Source organism: Delphinus delphis, chromosome 6 (genome assembly GCF_949987515.2).
Source record: "Delphinus delphis chromosome 6, mDelDel1.2, whole genome shotgun sequence".
Classification (NCBI taxonomy): Eukaryota; Metazoa; Chordata; class Mammalia; order Artiodactyla; family Delphinidae; genus Delphinus; species Delphinus delphis.
This window is the reverse complement of record NC_082688.1, coordinates 104439740-104458040: the sequence shown is the minus strand read 5'-3', so window position 1 is coordinate 104458040 and position 18301 is coordinate 104439740. Positions and strand designations below refer to the sequence as shown.

The 18301-nt window shown below is 45.1% G+C and overlaps 1 protein-coding gene across 1 annotated transcript in view; it reads left to right on the top strand.

Moving 5' to 3' along the window:
* Positions 1-4607: 4607 nt before the first annotated feature.
* The window catches only part of NUGGC (nuclear GTPase, germinal center associated), a 41464-nt gene continuing 27770 nt past the window's right edge, over positions 4608-18301 (top strand). Inside the window, exons 1-6 of the mRNA XM_060013605.1 lie at positions 4608-4650; positions 8367-8471; positions 9081-9189; positions 10237-10459; positions 10923-11153; positions 13677-13886. Of these exons, the coding sequence (XP_059869588.1) occupies positions 4608-4650; positions 8367-8471; positions 9081-9189; positions 10237-10459; positions 10923-11153; positions 13677-13886 (921 nt within the window). The remainder of the gene's footprint in view (positions 4651-8366; positions 8472-9080; positions 9190-10236; positions 10460-10922; positions 11154-13676; positions 13887-18301) is intronic.

The window sequence follows — 18301 nt, the reverse complement described above, 5'->3', positions numbered from 1 at the left end:
AACACCTATAACAGTGCCTGGCACACAGTCGACACTCAACAGATATTTATTGAATGAATGAATATAATTCCTGCCATTATTAATGACACGCTTCATTCATTCAACAAATATTTATTCAGTGTTTACTAAGCACTGAGCACTTCCCACATTTGTTAAAAGTAGGGCATAAACCAATGTTAATGATCAAAATGCCCCTTCAAGGAACTTTGCTAATTGAAGCATTTTAATTTTTTCCTATCAGTGTTACCTTGGGATGGCGGGTAGGGGACAGAAATGAAAGGAAAACAAGAATCATGTCGGGAGGGGTTAATGGGAAGCAAGGGAAGGTGGGATGAGATTCTGACTAAAGGAGGAGAAGAAACCTGGACGCTTGTCATTCTTAATAAACACATGCAGTTTGCCTCGGACACGGACTGAAGGCAGTGAAATGTACTACTCGTCCCCCACCTCACCACACACACACACACCCCGCACACAGTCTGGCTTGTTTTCTTCTGAGGGCATTGAAGAATTTGCAGACAGTAGCTTCAGCTGGAGCCCCTACGCACAATTTTTATCAAGTTCCCACTCTCCCTGCTACTCAACAGCCTTCACTCCCCGAATGCCTTCATCATGCGTTAGAGGGAGCCCCTCATTTGTGGGCACTGTTCCCTCATTCTCCTACTCTTAAGCTCCGGAGACTTTGTTTAAATAGTACCACTTAGAGGCTGCTTGGTGGGATGAAGAGAACATGGAACTTAGACTCACTACGTTACCTTGGACAAGTCCCTTCTCTTCTCTGGGCCTCAGTGTCCAAATCTGTAGAATGGGGCTCAAGAGCATTATTTAATTCCACTACATGAAGCTGTTCTAGTATAGGAGTGACCATTGCATTTGTGTCACCTCTGTTATGTTCTCTGAAGAAAAAAGGCAGTAAGCAAACACAAACAGAAGGAAAGGAGAGCAAGAGAAGCAAGAAAAAGTGTCAATAGTCACAATTATTTGACAGGAAACTGGCTCTGTGCAACCTTCCCACATTTAGATACATATGCAGAGAGTCTCATTTAAAAGATGCTATTCTTAGGCTCAGTGCACACAAATGTAAATAAGTACTAAGAGAAAAACGTAACTGTTAACCACACAGTTGAAATACAAGGGAAATAAACCACACGTAAAAAGCTTGCCCGTGTGAGCAATACATTAGGACGTTTTCAACTGCTTCTCTACAGAAATAAATTCTCACAAAACATACCATCGTGGCTACCTCTCTTTGGTGGAAAGTGGAGCCCAACATAATTTGAGGAAGGACTATGGGTCTTTTGCTCTTCAAAGCAAAATGAACCTGAAATGACCGTAATCTCAGCTGTGCTGCTTTTGATGACACAGGAGCCCTAGTTATTGGTACAATCTTGGTTTCCATGGCAAGTGACGTTTCAAAATAAGAACTTAATCCTTTTGGCTCCCAGCTAAATCAGAGAACATTCGCACCTTAAGGACTAGTTCAATTTATAGATGGGAAAGCTAAGGCCCAGGGTGGTACAACGATGGGTCTCAAGTCCTATGACGCCTTTGATTTCGGCAAAGCCCGAACTGGAAACTGCCACACCTGATTTCAAGCTTAATGCCCTTCCCACCATATCATTTAGTTTAACTCAATGGCTATATACTGATGGGCTATACCACACTATCTCCTATTAATTGATATGTTTGTCTATAGGTTTTCCCTTGTAAGTGCTTGGCATTTATTTCATTCTGCCTCTTCAGCCTTTTAGTAAACGATCCCTTTCCATTTTCCGGTGTCTTCGTTTATCAATCAAATGGGCCCTTTCTGCCCGTGTTGGAACATCGGCAGAAGGAATAAATGAAGCAGAATTCACCACAACCGCAACTCAAATAATTTCCAGTTTCTCCAAATTTCATTTAGGGGTCACACATGACTCCTATACTGGTACCATAGATGCTTTATAGTGTGAGGCTCATGGTTTGGTGTCTGCATTGCAAGCAGCTAAACTCAATCTAACCCCAGACAGTTACATGCCAATAACCCTTGCTGGCCACTGTGCACTGTTGATTTAATCAGTAAAGTCCTGTGACCCTGGGGAGCCCCAAACTGCCCATATTCTAGAATTTGGCGAACACGTCTGCTTGTACTCCAGGCCCTCTTCCGTCTTGGATTGAAGGGCCTTAATCTCAGTGTTCAAATGGTGGTAACACTTATCAACTTGTTAGTTCTCTGGGGCTTCATCCGGCTTCTCTAACTGTTCCTGGCATTTGACTAGCAGAATAAGCTGTCCTGAAGGTCTACAGTGGATCTGCCCCTGGGAGGACCACACACGTTGTTTTGTTTCCAGTGCCCAATGTGATATGATGCCTAATATTCTGTGTGACTATGGCTCATGGAGCTGCTGTCTTCAGAAAACAACAGATCTCTTTCTGAGGGGCAATTCCCAGTTCCTCATCTAAAGTTATTGATGACGTTACCATATTTTTTCCTCCTAACTCGCCTAGGTTTTGATGCGGTTTAGCATTTCTAACTCAGCATTTCCAATCAGGAAACTCTCATGAATTTTAGTGACCTCGTAGAGCCCTCCCACCACCAGCTTTACTGGTGACCATTTCAAGCAAGAACACAGCATCCTGGGATTTAAAGAAGCCTTAAAATCCATCTAGTCCAATGCTATTATTAGGTTGCTATATCAGTAAAGGTTTAGACTCTGGGGCAGAAAATCTGTTACATTCCATTTTGGACAACTCTGACTACCAGAGAATGTTCAGCATAAATGTGCTTTTTCATACTTTACACCTAGTGGATCTAGTTCTCCCTGCTTGGGACCCCTGGAAACATGCATCGTCCGTCTCTTATATGCAGCTCTAAGGTCAAGTATTTGAAGACCACTACGAAGTCCTCTCCCTGTCTTCTGCCTTAGCCTGTGTCTTCCCTTCCTCAAACTAAGCATTCTCAGTTTCTATGGAACAGTCCTATCAAAATGAATTTGATTTTAAAACATCCTTTGGTATAGAATCTCATCAAAAGCTTCCCACCACTATTTCCTTCATTCAGTCATCCAGCATTATTATCAGACATTGCACTTCATGATAGAAATGCAGCATTGAAATCAATGCACTATGACCTGAAATAGCTCACGGTTCAGTAAAGAGGAAGAGACATAGCAAGCATCATAGCACAGATGTCCTTGGAGCAGTGGTGACACAAGAAGGGAATGAATGGGAATCAGGACACAGTTGCACAGAGGAAATACTCAAACAAGATCTTGAAGAAAGAGTAGGAATTCACCAGGAAGAAGAGGGGGAGGGTACCCTACACAGAAGCATGTTTCTTCTTGGATTCCCTGCCTCGGAGGACCGCTAGGAGTTTGGGGTGGTCCGAGAGGGAGCCTCAAGAGGAAGAACGGAGATATGAGGAGCTCTAGTGAAGGCTCAGGACCTTGTACATAGTACGGTTCACCCCACATTCAACAAAAACCCAGCAAGTACAGAATCCATTTGTTTGGTTTGATACCCATGATGCAAACTAAGAGTAAGAGGCTCTTTCGACTGATGCGTGGTGAGTTTCGTTTGGGGGTAATATGTAAACGAGGCACCGTCTCCACAACCAACGGCCTGTGGGTCTAGTCGGGGTTGACAGGTCAGGTGGGCTTTTGCATATTTCAGAAGGGCTGGTGACTCTCTGCTTTTGAATTACGCGGCTGAGTGATCCAAGTAGCAACATCAGAAGTGGAGAAGAAGCACAGATGCCGCCCAACTTGTGTCCCTCAGATTCTCCTCAACGTGTGGGGACAAAGAAACTCCAGGGGAGCAGGGCCCACTGTTCTGAGCCTTTACGGACCCACTTCTCCCTCTGTGCCCAACCCTGTGTGCCCGGGACTAGAGACAGGTTGGATCTGGCCCTTCTTCTGGAGGGGCTTCTCCTTCTGTCCGCCCACCCCGCCACCCGCAGATGCTCCATGAGGCGGAGCTTCTCGTAGCCCCCAGTAGGGGTGTCTTCCTGATTGAAGTGTTGGGTGGGCTGGTGAGGAAGATCCAGAGACCCTAGTTGTTGCACCTCTCCTCCCCCACTCAGGGCAACTCCAGGGGGTCCCAGGAGTATCAAATATTCCATCCAACTCCCAGACACATGCTGAGACCTCCTGGGACTCGACATCACTGGCAAAGGAGTTCAAGGGTTACCTGATGGGGGTGCCGATGTCTCCCAAAGCAGCAAAGCTATATAACTTCACCTTCAAGGGTCTGGTCACTAGAGGTTTATTCTCTTTTCAGAGTGAGTTGCCTTAAAGATCTCAGTCTTTTCAGTTTAAAGTTCTACGGATAGAGCTACTGTTGAAAACCAATAGTCAAACATGGATTTTTGTCATATTTAAACCAATGTGTAGTGAATTAGCTGTTGTGATGGATTTGAAAATAAATTAGAATGGCCACCACCCTTTAGAAGCTTGGGATCTACCTGGGGAGACAAAGCGTAAGCAAAATTACACGTCATTTTTGGTTTTTTGCTTTGTATTTACAATTTCTGCAGTCTACCCCTCCCACCTCCACCCTTGTACTTTGCGTGCATTTTTTTTCAGGCTGACGCTCTAAGTGGACAAAAGCAGGTGATTACACAACAGGAAATGCCAGAAACTGAAGATTGTGTGGGTCAGGAGCCACATCCAGGTAACATCCCTACAATATCACCTGATGAAATGAATGGGAACTATTTACCATTATATAATCAAGGGCAAATGAGTTGAGACTGTATTGAACTACAGTCATTGTTCCTTGCTCTATATTCAGAAGCTGCTTTCTCACGACACATTTTTAACAGTGAATGGACATCAATTATTTCAGTAACAACTAAAATACCCCATTCATAGTACAGTGGGTTGTCTGACCAGCAATTACATTTGTGACCCCCCTCCTTTAAAAGAAGGTTCCAGGAAACCATCTTGGGTTTTCTGGGGGTAGCCCTCTCAGAACGGGCAAGGTGAGCCCCTGGAATCACTGCAGGTGCTTTCCTTAGAAGGAGAGTTTTAGGGTGAACAACACTGGAATCTGTGAGGGTGGCCCCCCTTCCTAGAAGGCTGGGTGTAGGGCCCCCGGAGACAAGGAGGGAACCGTCCCTCGGAAGATGCAGGGGAGTAACTCCTATGTGCAGAAAGCAGGGTGTATCACATTCTTCGTGTTTTGAGAATTGAAGAGGAAAAATTGCTTCACTCCTGGGGATGAATTCCTTTAAGGGCAAGGGATCAGTGTTTCTGGGTCAGTGAGGTAGTGCTAGCATCTGAGACGTGGCTGGGCATGAAAACGGAAGGAACTGCAACTTTGGGGACCCCTTGGTTGAGGTTAGCCCTGAAGGCATGGGGCGTTCTGCTGGGAAGATCTGCGGCAGGTGCTGGCAACGGTCTGGATCAACACAGAGCCTGTATTGAGAGCAGTTGTCAAAAGCGACACCTTGTGGCAACAAGAAGCAACAGCAGCAGAGACTAAGGTAGACTTCTTTGGATTGCTCCTACTCACCCCTCTGCTCTTCCTTCGAATAAATCAGTGTAAAATGCTGGAAAAGGCGAGGGAATGCTTGAGCAATTACAGGGACGAATGAATGTGGCCAGTTCACACCAATTAATTCCGGTTACAGTTTAATATAAAACCACTACCCTTAAGTGGTTTAAATCCCAGATGAAGTACTTTTTTCCTTTCCACGTGGTTTTTCATTTTAGAAATTGAAGGAAAAGTTTAAAACCTTGCTGTTTTATCTGACTTCTCAGCGTTTGCTTTAGTTGAGAAATAAGCTTCCAAACTTTGATCAGATTAATTGCCAGTTTTTACAAAATTGAAATAAAGGCCAGGATACATGGGCTGTACTGAGACTCTTTTGTACATGTGGCTAAGATACTGTGCAAACGTTGTTTACACAGAAGAGTTCCCGAGTTACAGGGTCAAGATCAAGGCCCTCCATCCTTTTACTTTCTTTCCACAGGCAGGGTGGAAACACACTGGAATTCCAAGACACCGTTTATAACATGTACTAAATTGTTCTTCAGCTGCCCTCTGGCCTAGGGGCCCAAGTTGCATGCTGGTTTTTTTGTCTTTTTTTTAATGGTTAAAAATTATTTGCTTTATTTTGTTAAAACTTATTGGCAGATTTTCTAGAATTTCACTTGATAGCTTCAGTCATGACATATTTATAACTCTAAATGTTTTTCTTTTCCACACTCTGAGATCATGGATAAAATAGAAGAATAAGTTACAAACATCTTCCACAATATTAAACCATAATGTATAATGATTTAAAGTATTAAGACTGTAATTGTGCGTCAAAAAACACTGGACTTGTAGTTTACATCCTTGGCTTTTTGTTCTTGCTGTGTCATTTGCCAGCTCTGTGCCCGTTATAACAAGTCACTTGATCTCTCTGGAACTCTACATCTCAATTCATACATATTTTACATTGTTTTTCAATGTAAAATCCTGTGATTCTGTCACCCCCCTACTATCAATATCCAGGTTCAAAAGTTTAACCTACAGTGTATTCCCTTACTTAAGCTAAATTATTAAAGTTAGCTATTGATATTTGCATATTATAATCAAATAATCTGGGGACTTTGGAAAACCTTATCTGGCTCCACTTTTTTTTTAACTTTTTATTTTATATTGGAGTATAGCTGATGAACAATGTTGTGTTAGTTTCAGGGGTACAGCACAGTGATTCAGTTATACAGATACATGTATCTATTCTTTTTCAAATTCTTTTCTCCCATTTAGGTTGTTACGTAAGATTGAGCAGGGTTCCCTGTGCTATACAGTAGGTCCCTGTTGGTTGTCCATTTTAAATACTGCAGTGGGTACATGTCCATCCCCAACTCCCTAACTAGTGGCATGTTTTTCTTTCTTCTTTGCCCATTCCACTCCGGCATAGCCACTGAGCCAGCAACCCCTTGGTTGTTTCTAAGGCAGTCCTTAGACTGAGCCAGGATAACTTCTTTGAGCGGAGCTCACTCGTAAAGTTAGAATGTCTGAGAGAGAGGGTCTAAGGACAAGTTCTCTCAACTCTCTGTCACTGTGTGAGCATGAGGGTGCAGAGATTCCGGCTTTGGCAGACAGCTCAGGCCGTGCTGCAGTACTCTGTGGGGTGTGAACTGGCTCCAGAACACAGCAGAATCTGTGCTGGAAGATGCGAGGCCGATGCCGCCTGAGTTATCTGGGAGACCCGCGTCTGCAGGCCAGTGGCAGAGGCTGGGCCTTCAGCTCAGGCTGCCACCCTGGGTCCCTGAGCGAAACTCCCTCTCTGTGGTTCTTGAAGGAATATGAACCCTGTGTCATGTTCGGTTTGGAGGCCTCACGCCCTTTTATGAGCTTAGAGAGTATGACTTTTGGGGTCACCTGTTTTTCCAGGTCACCTCATGGCCGTTTCCTAAGGCCCACGCCAGTCCCAGGGGCACTGGGTTAGAACCATTTCCAACAATCTTGACTCCAAAGACCCCACCTACTGCCCCTTTCTAACCAGGTGAATCCTGCCGGGGGAGTGTTTTCTAAAACTCACCCAAACACACAGTTTTGGTTACACCCTTTCCTGAGGTTTATGGACCCTTCCAGTTCTTCACTTCATAACTGATGGAAGCCACTAAAGTGAATAAATCTCTGCAGAACCGCAAAGATTTGCTTCTTGGCAATTTTTTTTTTTCTCGCCCATGTAAGGAAGCGGCTGCTAATGTCTTTCAGTGAGGAAGCGGGGGGAAAGCCCCCCAGTTTAATCTCTGAAGGATGTCCACTGGGAGGGCACCCTCCAAAACTCTTGTATTACTTATATTGATATTTTTGTCAGCCGACTCATTTTACAGATGAAGAAACTGAGGCTCCGGGAGAAGAAGAGATTTGCCGTGGTCACGTGGCCTGTTCTTTCCTCTGATTCTGCTCCCAATCAATTTCCCTGTTTGAAAAGATCTCCCAGGGGCCTTTCTCCACCCCACGCTGAGCCGTCTTGGGCTTCTCTTTACACTCTCGGCACTTGGTGAAGAATATGGAGCCATTTTGTCTTCTCAGGATTCCCAAACAGGAACTTTTCATGTCACTTCAACTTATCTTCTGGGGACATACGTTGGACTCTGCGTTTTGGAACTAGATGCAGAGTCCTGGGACTCTGGGAATTAGGAATGGCCCAACAGGGCTGCTTCTGAAATGAGCTCCCGGACATCCAGGGCTGGCAGGGGTGCTCCTAGACTCTTTGGGTTTGTGTATCGATAGAGGTCAGGCAAACACAGTGACCCCTGAACGACACAGGGGTTAGAGCGCCCACCCTGCTTCGAAGTCAAAAATCTGCGTATAGTTTAAAGGTCAACCGTATACTATGCCCCCAAGACCTATAATTTTATATAACCTCTGTTTATCCCTAGTTGATGATGATTTCTTTAAAGAACCCATGAAAAAAAGAAGACGGTCAGATGGAGACCAGCGGTTCCGAGCGTTTCCCTCTGTGGAACAAAGCGCCCTTAGGGAATGTGAGTGTCCTGAAAGGGCTCTGCCACTTGTTTTAACGTGGCTCTGTTCTTTTCCAAATGTGTTAACATGCTCAAAGGAAGAGGAGGTTACATTGAGAAGCAGGATGGGACATCTCCGAATGATCCCGGTCCAAAAGAGGAGGCCTCCTAGTCTCTGCAGAGATAATGTAACAGGACAGTCTATCTCTCAGAATCTGGATAGGAGGCTTGCTACAAAAAGAATCTCTTCTTGATTAGAACTGTGAATGAAAACGGTTGTTTTGGTTCTTTCATGGGCATTTATATGATGTCCTTGCATTGTTTTTTTCTTTTTATGACCACAGGAGAGAAGAATCTAGAAGGGCTACAGCCCATGGTGAAGCCTATGTGACTTCCGTTACACTGAGCCTCAGAGCAGGCTGGCTTCATGGGATGCCCTCATTATCAATGATTGCTCTCCCACAAGCTATTCTCTCTTATGTCAGATAACTTGTTCTCTTGTTTAATTGGCTTTTCATTTCTTTTTCTTTTTTTCCTTTCTCTGTAATATTGAGCAGATTCCTCTTGTGGAGACCAAGTACTTGATCCCTGCCAGGTACACCCCAGCTAATACATCTCTATTGATTCCAGATGAAAAACTGGAGTCACGGACCAGAAGGGTTTTGAGCAACACTTACCAGAAACTCATTCAGTCTGTGTTCCTGGATGACAGCATCCCTAATGGTGTCAAGTACCTCATGTGAGTCTGACATCAGCTACCATCAGATCTTACTTGGATGTCTTTCCTTAGGTGGTGGTAGATGCTTTTCTCCAACAATGAAAGGGAATTTTCAATTAAAAACAGAGCAAAGAAAGCCAACAAGTTCTGTAGCTACGGGCCATTATTGTTATTTCCCATAGTTACCATTCATTGAGCTGTCACTGCTGCTAGGTGATCTGCTAGATACTTTAGATATATCAAATTTCGTTTAAGTGTCCCAATACCCCTATAAAGTAGGAGCCGTTATTATCACCCCCATTTTGCAGAAATTGAGGCTCTGAGAGGCCAAGACATTGACCAAGGTCACACGGTTGGTAAGTGAAAGGGCCTGGAATCCAGCCCAGGCTGTGGGACTCTGAGCCTGTGCCCTCAATGGCCTGTGCCCAGCTGACTAGAAGGACTTGAGTGGTGTCAAGGCTGCATCTCCCGCCCAGTAAGACTCTTCATGTTGCTCCTAATAACACTTCACCTCTGCATAAACTTTATTTCTAAGATCAAGACTATATAATTTCCATGGAACACAAACAAGGAGACCTCACATTTATATAGACATTGTAGAGTTTGTGTAGAGTTATCATTACCAAGTCTTTTTGCATAATCTCATTTGATCCTCATGACAACTCTGTATAGTAAACAGGGATGAATATTCCCCTTTGACCAGGGAGAGAACGGAGATTCAGAAAGATGCGGTGACTTGCCCAGGATTAGAACTCAGTTGTTGTTGTTGTTTTTTTTTTTTTTTTTTTTGGTACGCGGACCTCTCACTGCTGTGGCCTCTCCCGTTGTGGAGCACAGGCTCCGGACGCGCAGGCTCAGCGGCCATGGCTCAGGGGTCCAGCCGCTCCGCGGCACGTGGGATCTTCCCGGACCGGGGCACGAACCCGCATCCCCTGCATCGGCAGGCGGACTCCCAACCACTGTGCCACCAGGGAAGCCCCTAGAACTCAGTTGTTTTGTGTTCTGTTCTGATGATCTCCCTACTATGCTTCGATGACCGTGACAATGAGCATTTTTAAATCGATCTAGAAACAGGCTTCTTGCCTTGATTGAAAAACCATCACTGGACCCAATCTACATTGGATTATTTGGAAGCACTGGGGCTGGGAAGAGCTCCCTGATCAATGCCATCATCCAGCAAGCCATGTTTCTACCAGTGTCTGGAGAAAGTATATGTACATCTTGTATTGTTCAAGTGAGCTCAGGCTGCTGTGAGCAGTATGAAGCCAAAATCCACCTACTCTCCAACCAGGTAAGTGTTGCCTCCCTCCCCCCCTCCCTCCCTCCCTGTTATCCTCCCTCTCTCCCTCCTTTCCTTCCTCCTTCCTTCTCTTTCTTCCTTCTTCCTTTTCTTTCCTTCCCGCCCCCTCTCAGAGACTAACATTATGTTCCTTGTAAATATAGCTCACGTCTTCGTTAAACGAAAAGAACACAGTACAGAATGAGAAAGTCCAACAGAACAAGATGGGGGTTCTAGTGGGTCCTGTCTCAGCTCTTTATGGGACTTTGGGCAGGACGTTTCCCTCTTTGGGTTCCTGTTTCCTCATGGACGAAACAAGGGGGTTGGATTAGATGATCCCTGACGGGATTAGGTGATTTTAGATTTCCCGGGTATGCAGCCCCCTGCCCTCCACAGGGACGATGGATTTCTCTCTTTGTCAGTGTCTTCTGTATCTGTGTCCTGGGGGGCTTTGGCCCCCACTCTGCCTTGGCAGGAGTGGAAGCAGGAGCTGAAGAACTTGACGAAACTCCTGCACAGGCCTGAGCAGCTGGGCAGAGAAGAAGAGGATGCCTGGGACAGGGACGATGCAGTGGAGGAAGCCATTTGGAAGCTACAAATGGTTTATGGAAACGGGGTGGAAAGGAAGAGCTATGAGGAGTTACTAAGGGCAAAGCCCAAAGGAAAGATCCCCACCTCCAGAGTCATCACCCTCAAGGCGGAAGAGGTGGGTTCAGGACGTCTTTATTTTTTCATGAGTCTCAAGGATAACAGTTGAATCCCTTTAGGGGATTTGGGCAAGGCACAGTGTTCTTATTGGAAATAAGTTGATACCAAAATCAGAAGTATCCATGAGAAAGTGGTTTTTCATTATTTATGGCTGTCAAATGGGAATTTTTAGTGTCTGAGTGGGGAGTTTTTGTTCACAGGAAAGGCTATTTACAGTTACTTGAAGATTAATTAAGGATGCTTTTAGTGGCAAATAATTTAAAAAATAAGCCCAATTTTTAATGGCTTAAACAAATAGGGATTTATTCATTTTCTCACATAAGGAGTCTGGGGGCAGTTGGGTCTGTGGGTTGGTTCAGTGGCTCAACCATGGCCGCATGCCTCTGGTTCCCCTGACCTTCCACATCTGTTGCCTCATTGTAACAAAATTGCTACTGAAGTGCTGGACTTCACAGCTAGCTTCATGGGAGGAAGACATGGATAAAAAGGTGGCACCAACCACATCTCCTCTTTCACTGGGAAGTAAAAGTTTTCCTAGAAACACCCAACAAATTTCCATGTAGACTTTCTTGTTCAGAACTGAGTCACATGGCCTTTCTGAGCGGAAGGAGAGTCTAGAAAAAACAAGAAGCAGACTTGCCAAGATTGGCTGAGACCAATCTCAATCCACTGCCTTCCCCAATAAACACATAGTCAGGATGCTGCTGGTGCAGGTGAAGGGCAGGATGGATACAGGATGGGCACCTAGTAGAACAATGCCCTCTTCATTTTTATGATCAATATTCATTTTATTAAAATTAAAATTCGATTTTAAATTAAACCAGAATACACGGGCAACTAATATGTAATTTATTAATGTTGTACATTTAAAAACCTAGTGTTCCTTGCATCTGAAAATTCCCTTTAATATATTGTTATTCCATTTGTAAATCTGGCAATTTTTGTATAAAACGAACAATTACTTACACCTGTTCTAAAATTTAATATTCAGTTATCTCCTAAGTTTACCATAGAAAAGCTTCCTTTCAAAGTTAATGCTACTTACATAATTAATCAACATTTCTTTTTATAGTTCAAATTTAATATATTTGATTCTCTCAAAAAAATTGAAATACTTGACCAGGCATACTTAGAAGTCAAATGAATTAAACCTTTCAAGGCACTTAGCTCTTATATAACTAGAAAATGGAACAAATGTAGTAGCCATTTCTTATATTTAAATGGCTATTATAGTTAAAACACATTATGCTCCTAATATCTAAAACATAGACCGAGCACGTCCAAAGAAACATAACGATGATAAAACTGGTTACTTTATCTGAATACACACAACTTACACCAAGCTATCAATATAATATTCATTTCTTCACTACTCTGTATTTAGAAATATCCCTTCCCGGTGTTACGAATCTACCCATTGAACCAAGAGGAACAGAATTAACATCTCCATGAATGAGGGCACAAATTCAGAGTTTGGGTCAGGGATTGTAGGCTGGGGTGAGGGAATCTGAGTTTCCCTTCCAGAATGACTCGCCTCCACCAGTTTATTGAGTGGAGCCCTCTTCTTACAGAAAGCCCATGCTTTTTCTTTTATGTTGCTCTTTTTGTACCTCCTTTATTTTTTAATCAAAATATCTTAAAGAACTTTTATCATTTCCTCTCTCACAATTTCTTGTGATTCGATTAGAATTGATGAAACCTCTTACTCCCTACCCTGCAATTAAATCAGATTGCAACAAATCCTCTGACTTAATCTCAACTCTCTTAAGAATTTACTTGATCTTTCTTTCAGGACCATTCTGTAGATATTTATTAACAATGACCACCGTGCATCCCAAATCTTCTCTCCCCTGAAGTATCCCATAGAGATTCGCTGCCATGGTAGCTGGCATGAAGATGTCATTGTACCAAGATACGTTTCGTGAAAAACAACAGGCTGAGAGTGATCCCCCATCTCACCCACCATCATGAAAACATCCTGGAAATGCCTATATGTCAATATATTTTTTTGGTACTTGGAAGATAAATTTTTAAAATCTTTTTGAAGATCAACTTCAATTTTCCATCTGGAAAATATGGTCACCATCTCACTATCCATTTTCCACAGTCAGGGCTTTCTGGTAATGAACATGCTCACATTAACCATGTGGGAAGAATCCTCTCTCTCTCAAATTTAGAATATTGCATATGACTTCCATTAATTTTAGAACTGGAATGGAATTTAGAAGATACACTCATTATCCAGTGAAGCTATAACTTTCCTGAAGCCCTGTTCTAACTGACTTTGTTTTCTGCATCTGTCAGTTAAGGAACTTGAACTTCCTGATCTCCAGTATCCTTTCTGGTTCTGAGTCTAGACCCTTCCAGGCTGGATCTGAGGCCTCCTGGTGCCTGTTGCCCAGGTGCTGCTTTTCACGTTTCTCGGTGGACCTTCGGTGAACCTGAGTCACAGCCCATTCAGGGTAGACGTGCTGGGAGAATGTCTGGTGTGTGTGACCTGTCACCTGTCCCTCTTCCTCAGGCAGGAGAGCTGTCTCTCAAGCTGGACCCCTACATCCGGACTCAGAGGAGAGGCTGGGATGAAGGATCAGCTGAGACACAAATCTGGCCCTTGATCAAGCTGGTGGAAGTGACTCTTCCCAAATCGGAGCTGATTCCAGAAGGCGTTGTGCTGGTGGACATTCCAGGCACAGGCGACTTCAACAGCAAGAGGGACGAGATGTGGAGAAAGGTGATTCTCTTTCATACGGCTTTGTTCCCTTCTCTCCTCAACTCCAACACCCTTTCTATAGCAGCAAAGAATGCTCTGCTTTCCGCTTACAGGATTTTATGAGCTCATCGGCGTTAAATTCTTCCACGTTCTAAGCCTCAGGGCCATGGCAGGATATGGTTGGCCAGAGAAACTGGGGAGGGAGGAATCATGGGTATGTGACAGATGAAAAGGGCCAGCAATAAAGTTTTCCAAGAGTGAGCAGAGGAAACAAGGACAGAGCAGGAGAGGGAGGTCCAGATCTGGGTACAAAGCAGAGAAGCCAATAGCCACGCACCAAGGAACCAGGAGGCTGCTCCCATGTTTGGTTGTAGGGAAGAGAAACTCACTAAAGCAAATCCCAAGTCAAGAAGGGTTAATCAAAAGGCTATCAAAGGATCTCACGAGACACAGCCAGGCCCCAGGCCCACCTATCAGGCTGGAAGCAGCTATTTTCTCGCTCATCCTCTGCCTGGTCTCTTGTGACTCTGTTTCTCTTTGTGCATCTGTCAGCTGAGTCCTGCTTCTCCCTTAGCCATTAGCGCCCGTGTTGTGGAACAGGACCGCCTTAGCTGCGTCTCTGAATGACACTGCTGTTCCTGTGCCTCTCACTGTCTGACTATAGTCTCTATGTCTTTTAGTTCAGATTCCTCAGAAGGAAAGTCTGATCAATTACCACCCAGCTAAGGATCAACTCTCTCTGGATTAAGTATCCATCCCTAGTGTAGTCAGCTGTGCCCGAAGGGGGTCATTGAGATGAAAGTGGGTAGGAGTTCAATTCCCAGCAAATGGAGCATAAGCTGATCGGGGGCCCCCCCAGATGTGTCCGCAGCCAGAGAGTTAAGCATTAGGGCAGTTTGAGCTGCACCTAGTGATTAGAGGCTGGGGGATTTTTAAGAATTTATCTCTTTGTTAATTTGCTTTCTGTTCATCAGACACATACAATATGTAAGACTATGTACTAAGCACTGAGGATGCAAAGATTATAGCTAATAATAATGAGAGCTGAGCTAATTTTATAGCTCATAACCCATGCAAGAAGGCTCAAGAGCCTCTCTGCTGTCAACCTCTACTATATCCTACACGATAAACAACACAAAATGAAGAGTGAATGAACAGATACAGAACATGACCTTTTATGTTAAGAAGTGTGTGCGTGTGTAATGTTTGCAAATGCACGGCAAAAGTCAGATCCTGCCTTCTGGTAAGATACATACCCAACTGTTAACAGCAGCTTCTGTGTCTCCTACTGCTCTTTACTACAGACACCTCTGTATTGTTTGTATATTTTGCCTGAACATGTATTATCTTTACAACTAAAAAGACGAAAACAAAATAAAACAATGTGAATGCGAAGCGGAGCCTTCCCTCAAGGGGCTTAGAGTCTACTAGGAGAAATGAAACACGCAGATGACAAAATACGTGGCAGAAAATGATGTAAGAGAAGCACAAGGAGCTATGAGCTCTCAAAAGTCGAAATCACCTCCAACCAGAGAGCTCATTCCTTCAACGAATAGCCACTGAGCATCTCCTCAATTTTATGATAGGCTCTGGACGGACGGAGACAAAGTCCTTGCCCTTGGAAGGCTCGTGGTCCAGAGGGAATGAAATACACTAATGAACAAACCCCGTTACTTAAAAATGAGAGCACAAGGTGATGACTTCATGTGGGAGGTGGGTGAGGCTTCAGAGTGGAGTGGATACAGATGCTCAGCCTCCCCCAGGTGGAGGAGGCAGGTGGGAGTGGGACCCCGAGCACCGTTTGCAGCACTTGCGGAGCCCAGAGGGCTGAGGGCGCGGGGGAAGGATGGAGAGAGGCGCAGAAGCCAAGCCTGGGAAAGGTGGGGTGGGCTTTAACACCATGCTTCCTGGGGAAGTTCGAAGGACAGGAGGGACTCGGGTGAGTGATAGAGAGAGAAACGGCGTCTTAGAAGGAGCTCAGGAGTGCAGGGTGGGAGGGAACACGGGGCACAGGACCAGAGCCGGAAGAGACTGGGAAGGAGGGCCAGTGTCTGTGAGTCACGATCAGTGCAGTGACTGCCAAAAAACTCGCCGCGGGCCCACTGCTTCTCTGTTACAGGTAGACTTTAAATTCAGCAGATTTGCGCTAAATGAATGACAGTGGGCCGGGGGAGCTTTGTGACTGTGGTTTCAGATAAAGATCAGGATGACAGCTGACAGATGATCAGCCTATGCCCTGATTTTACAGATAAGGAAATGGAGGCTGAGAGATGGGAAGTCATTTGCTCAAGACCACACATCTACCGAGTGGCAGAATTTGAACCAGAGAGCAGGTTCCTGCCTTTCCAGCTGAGGCTCTGTCTCTCACCCCCCAGGACATCCCCTAACAGTTCTTTAAGGGGGAGGCAGTCCCAGCATCCTTCACCCTTGGTGGTCTGCTCAGGCCTGGCCGGGAGAGCCTTTGTTTCTGCAGGGTTTCAGCTCTGGGAGTGGAATCGCCAACCTCCTCTAGTTCCAGGCCAGTCCCAGGGAGCGACAGCCTGAGGAGGTGGCCGGCCTCTCTCACAGGATGGAGCTGTGGCTGCTGCCAGTTCAGATACACTGGGCACCGTATCAAAGGCTGCTCAGAACAGAGGAGCTCTGAGGAGGTGGGGCTGAAGCGAAGTGATGGCTCCCGGCCTGCTCTGCTTGGTCGCAGCTCCCCTCCGCGCTTGTGGTTTTGTGATATCCTCTCATGAGAAGTTACTAAAGACACCCCTCCTTCCAGGGAGAACAGAACACGATGCCTCGCCCCCACCTCCCCAGCTGCCCAGCAGTACCTTCCCTACACTAAAACCATTAAGAGCTCAGACGTCCCTGTGCTGCCTGAGTCACCTGACCTCTTGGAGGCCCATTCTCGTTGTGGGAAGAGAGGAGGGCGGCGATGGCAGGGGGCCATCCTACCCACTCCCAAATCCAGTGGCTCTTGTCTTATAGATCTGCTTTTTTCCGGTGTTTTCTGTGACTCTAATTTTACCAAATCCTGGCAGTCGGGAGCTTTGTGTAGGGCCTGAAATTTAACCAATGCAACCTTTATGATTGCATTTCTCTTCTCTTTTAATAAACATTTATTAAGCACCTGTAGTTTACCAGGACCAGGGGAATATAAAAGTGAAAGAGGCCCTGCCCTAGAGGAGGAGCTTCATCTTCCACAGCCTGATGGCATAATCCGAAGCATCCCTAAATTGGTTATAATTTGGGAAGTGGGAGGGAGCGATTGGTTTTATTTTCCTTCCCGAATGTGAGTCCATCCATGTAGGGGAGGAAGTTCAGGACCCATAGTTGTGTGGCCTTAAGCAGATCCTTTGCCTCTCGGGGCCTGCCACGTACCTTCTTTATAAAACAATGAAGTTTGTTTGACACTGGAGATGGATGCTTTCATAACAATGATCCGTGAAGCCAAGAGGTTCATGGGCAGAGGGTGCGGGACACAGAGCACGTGGGGACTCCAAACCCTCCACCCCCAATTCAACCATAGCAGTTCTATTTTAAAAAATCAAGTTTGGCAATTGGAATTCTTCCTAAGATTTCATTTGAAAAAGGCTCCACCGTTAAAAACATGTTTGAAACCCCCTGCTCTAGATCAAGCTTTCTCAGCCTCAGCTCTTTTGACATTTTGGGTCTGGCGAATTCTTTGCTGTAGGGGCCCGACCTGGGCATTGCAAGATGTTTAGCAGCATCCGTGGCCTTTACCCACACTAGCGCCCCCTCAAGTCAAAACGGTTAAAAATGTCTCCAGACATTGCCAAGCGTCGTCTGGGGTATAGAATCTCCACTAGTTAAGAACCACTAGTATAAAGCAAATAATGATTGAATTAGCAACTCGCAAACTTGTCACAGCTTTTTGTACAAAGTGCTATTCTGAGGAACCATAAACAAACTCAGTCCTGGTGATGGACCCGCTTTTCACTTATATGGCGAGATAAGATGAGTGAAACAATACAGTCAGAGAAATGTCACAAGGCAACACACTATTGCTTGTCACGTGAAAGTTGCATATTAGCTGAAGCAATACATATGTGATCCATGAGTAGGTTGCGATTTCAGGTGCATTGGCCTTTGCAACTTGAATCACGCGGTTTCTGGCTCCCTGCTGCCACCTGGTGGTAGTATGCTGAATATGCAGGGGCAGCCAGACATCAAAATGATGCCCTGTGGTGACAGCTTTGGGGTAGATCATGACCAGGACTAGCTCTGGAAGAACAATAATTTTCCCTAGAGAACAGCTGAGGTAAATCAAGCCCGTGATGGATCTGGAACTGGAGGTCTGATTTCTTGAATTCTATCAATGACTACTGCCACAAACATCTCTGAAGCCTCTACTATGGGCCAAGTACTGTGCTTGAGGTGATGTGGATTCCAAGCTGGAAGGTGCAGCCCCTTCCCATCCGGTACCT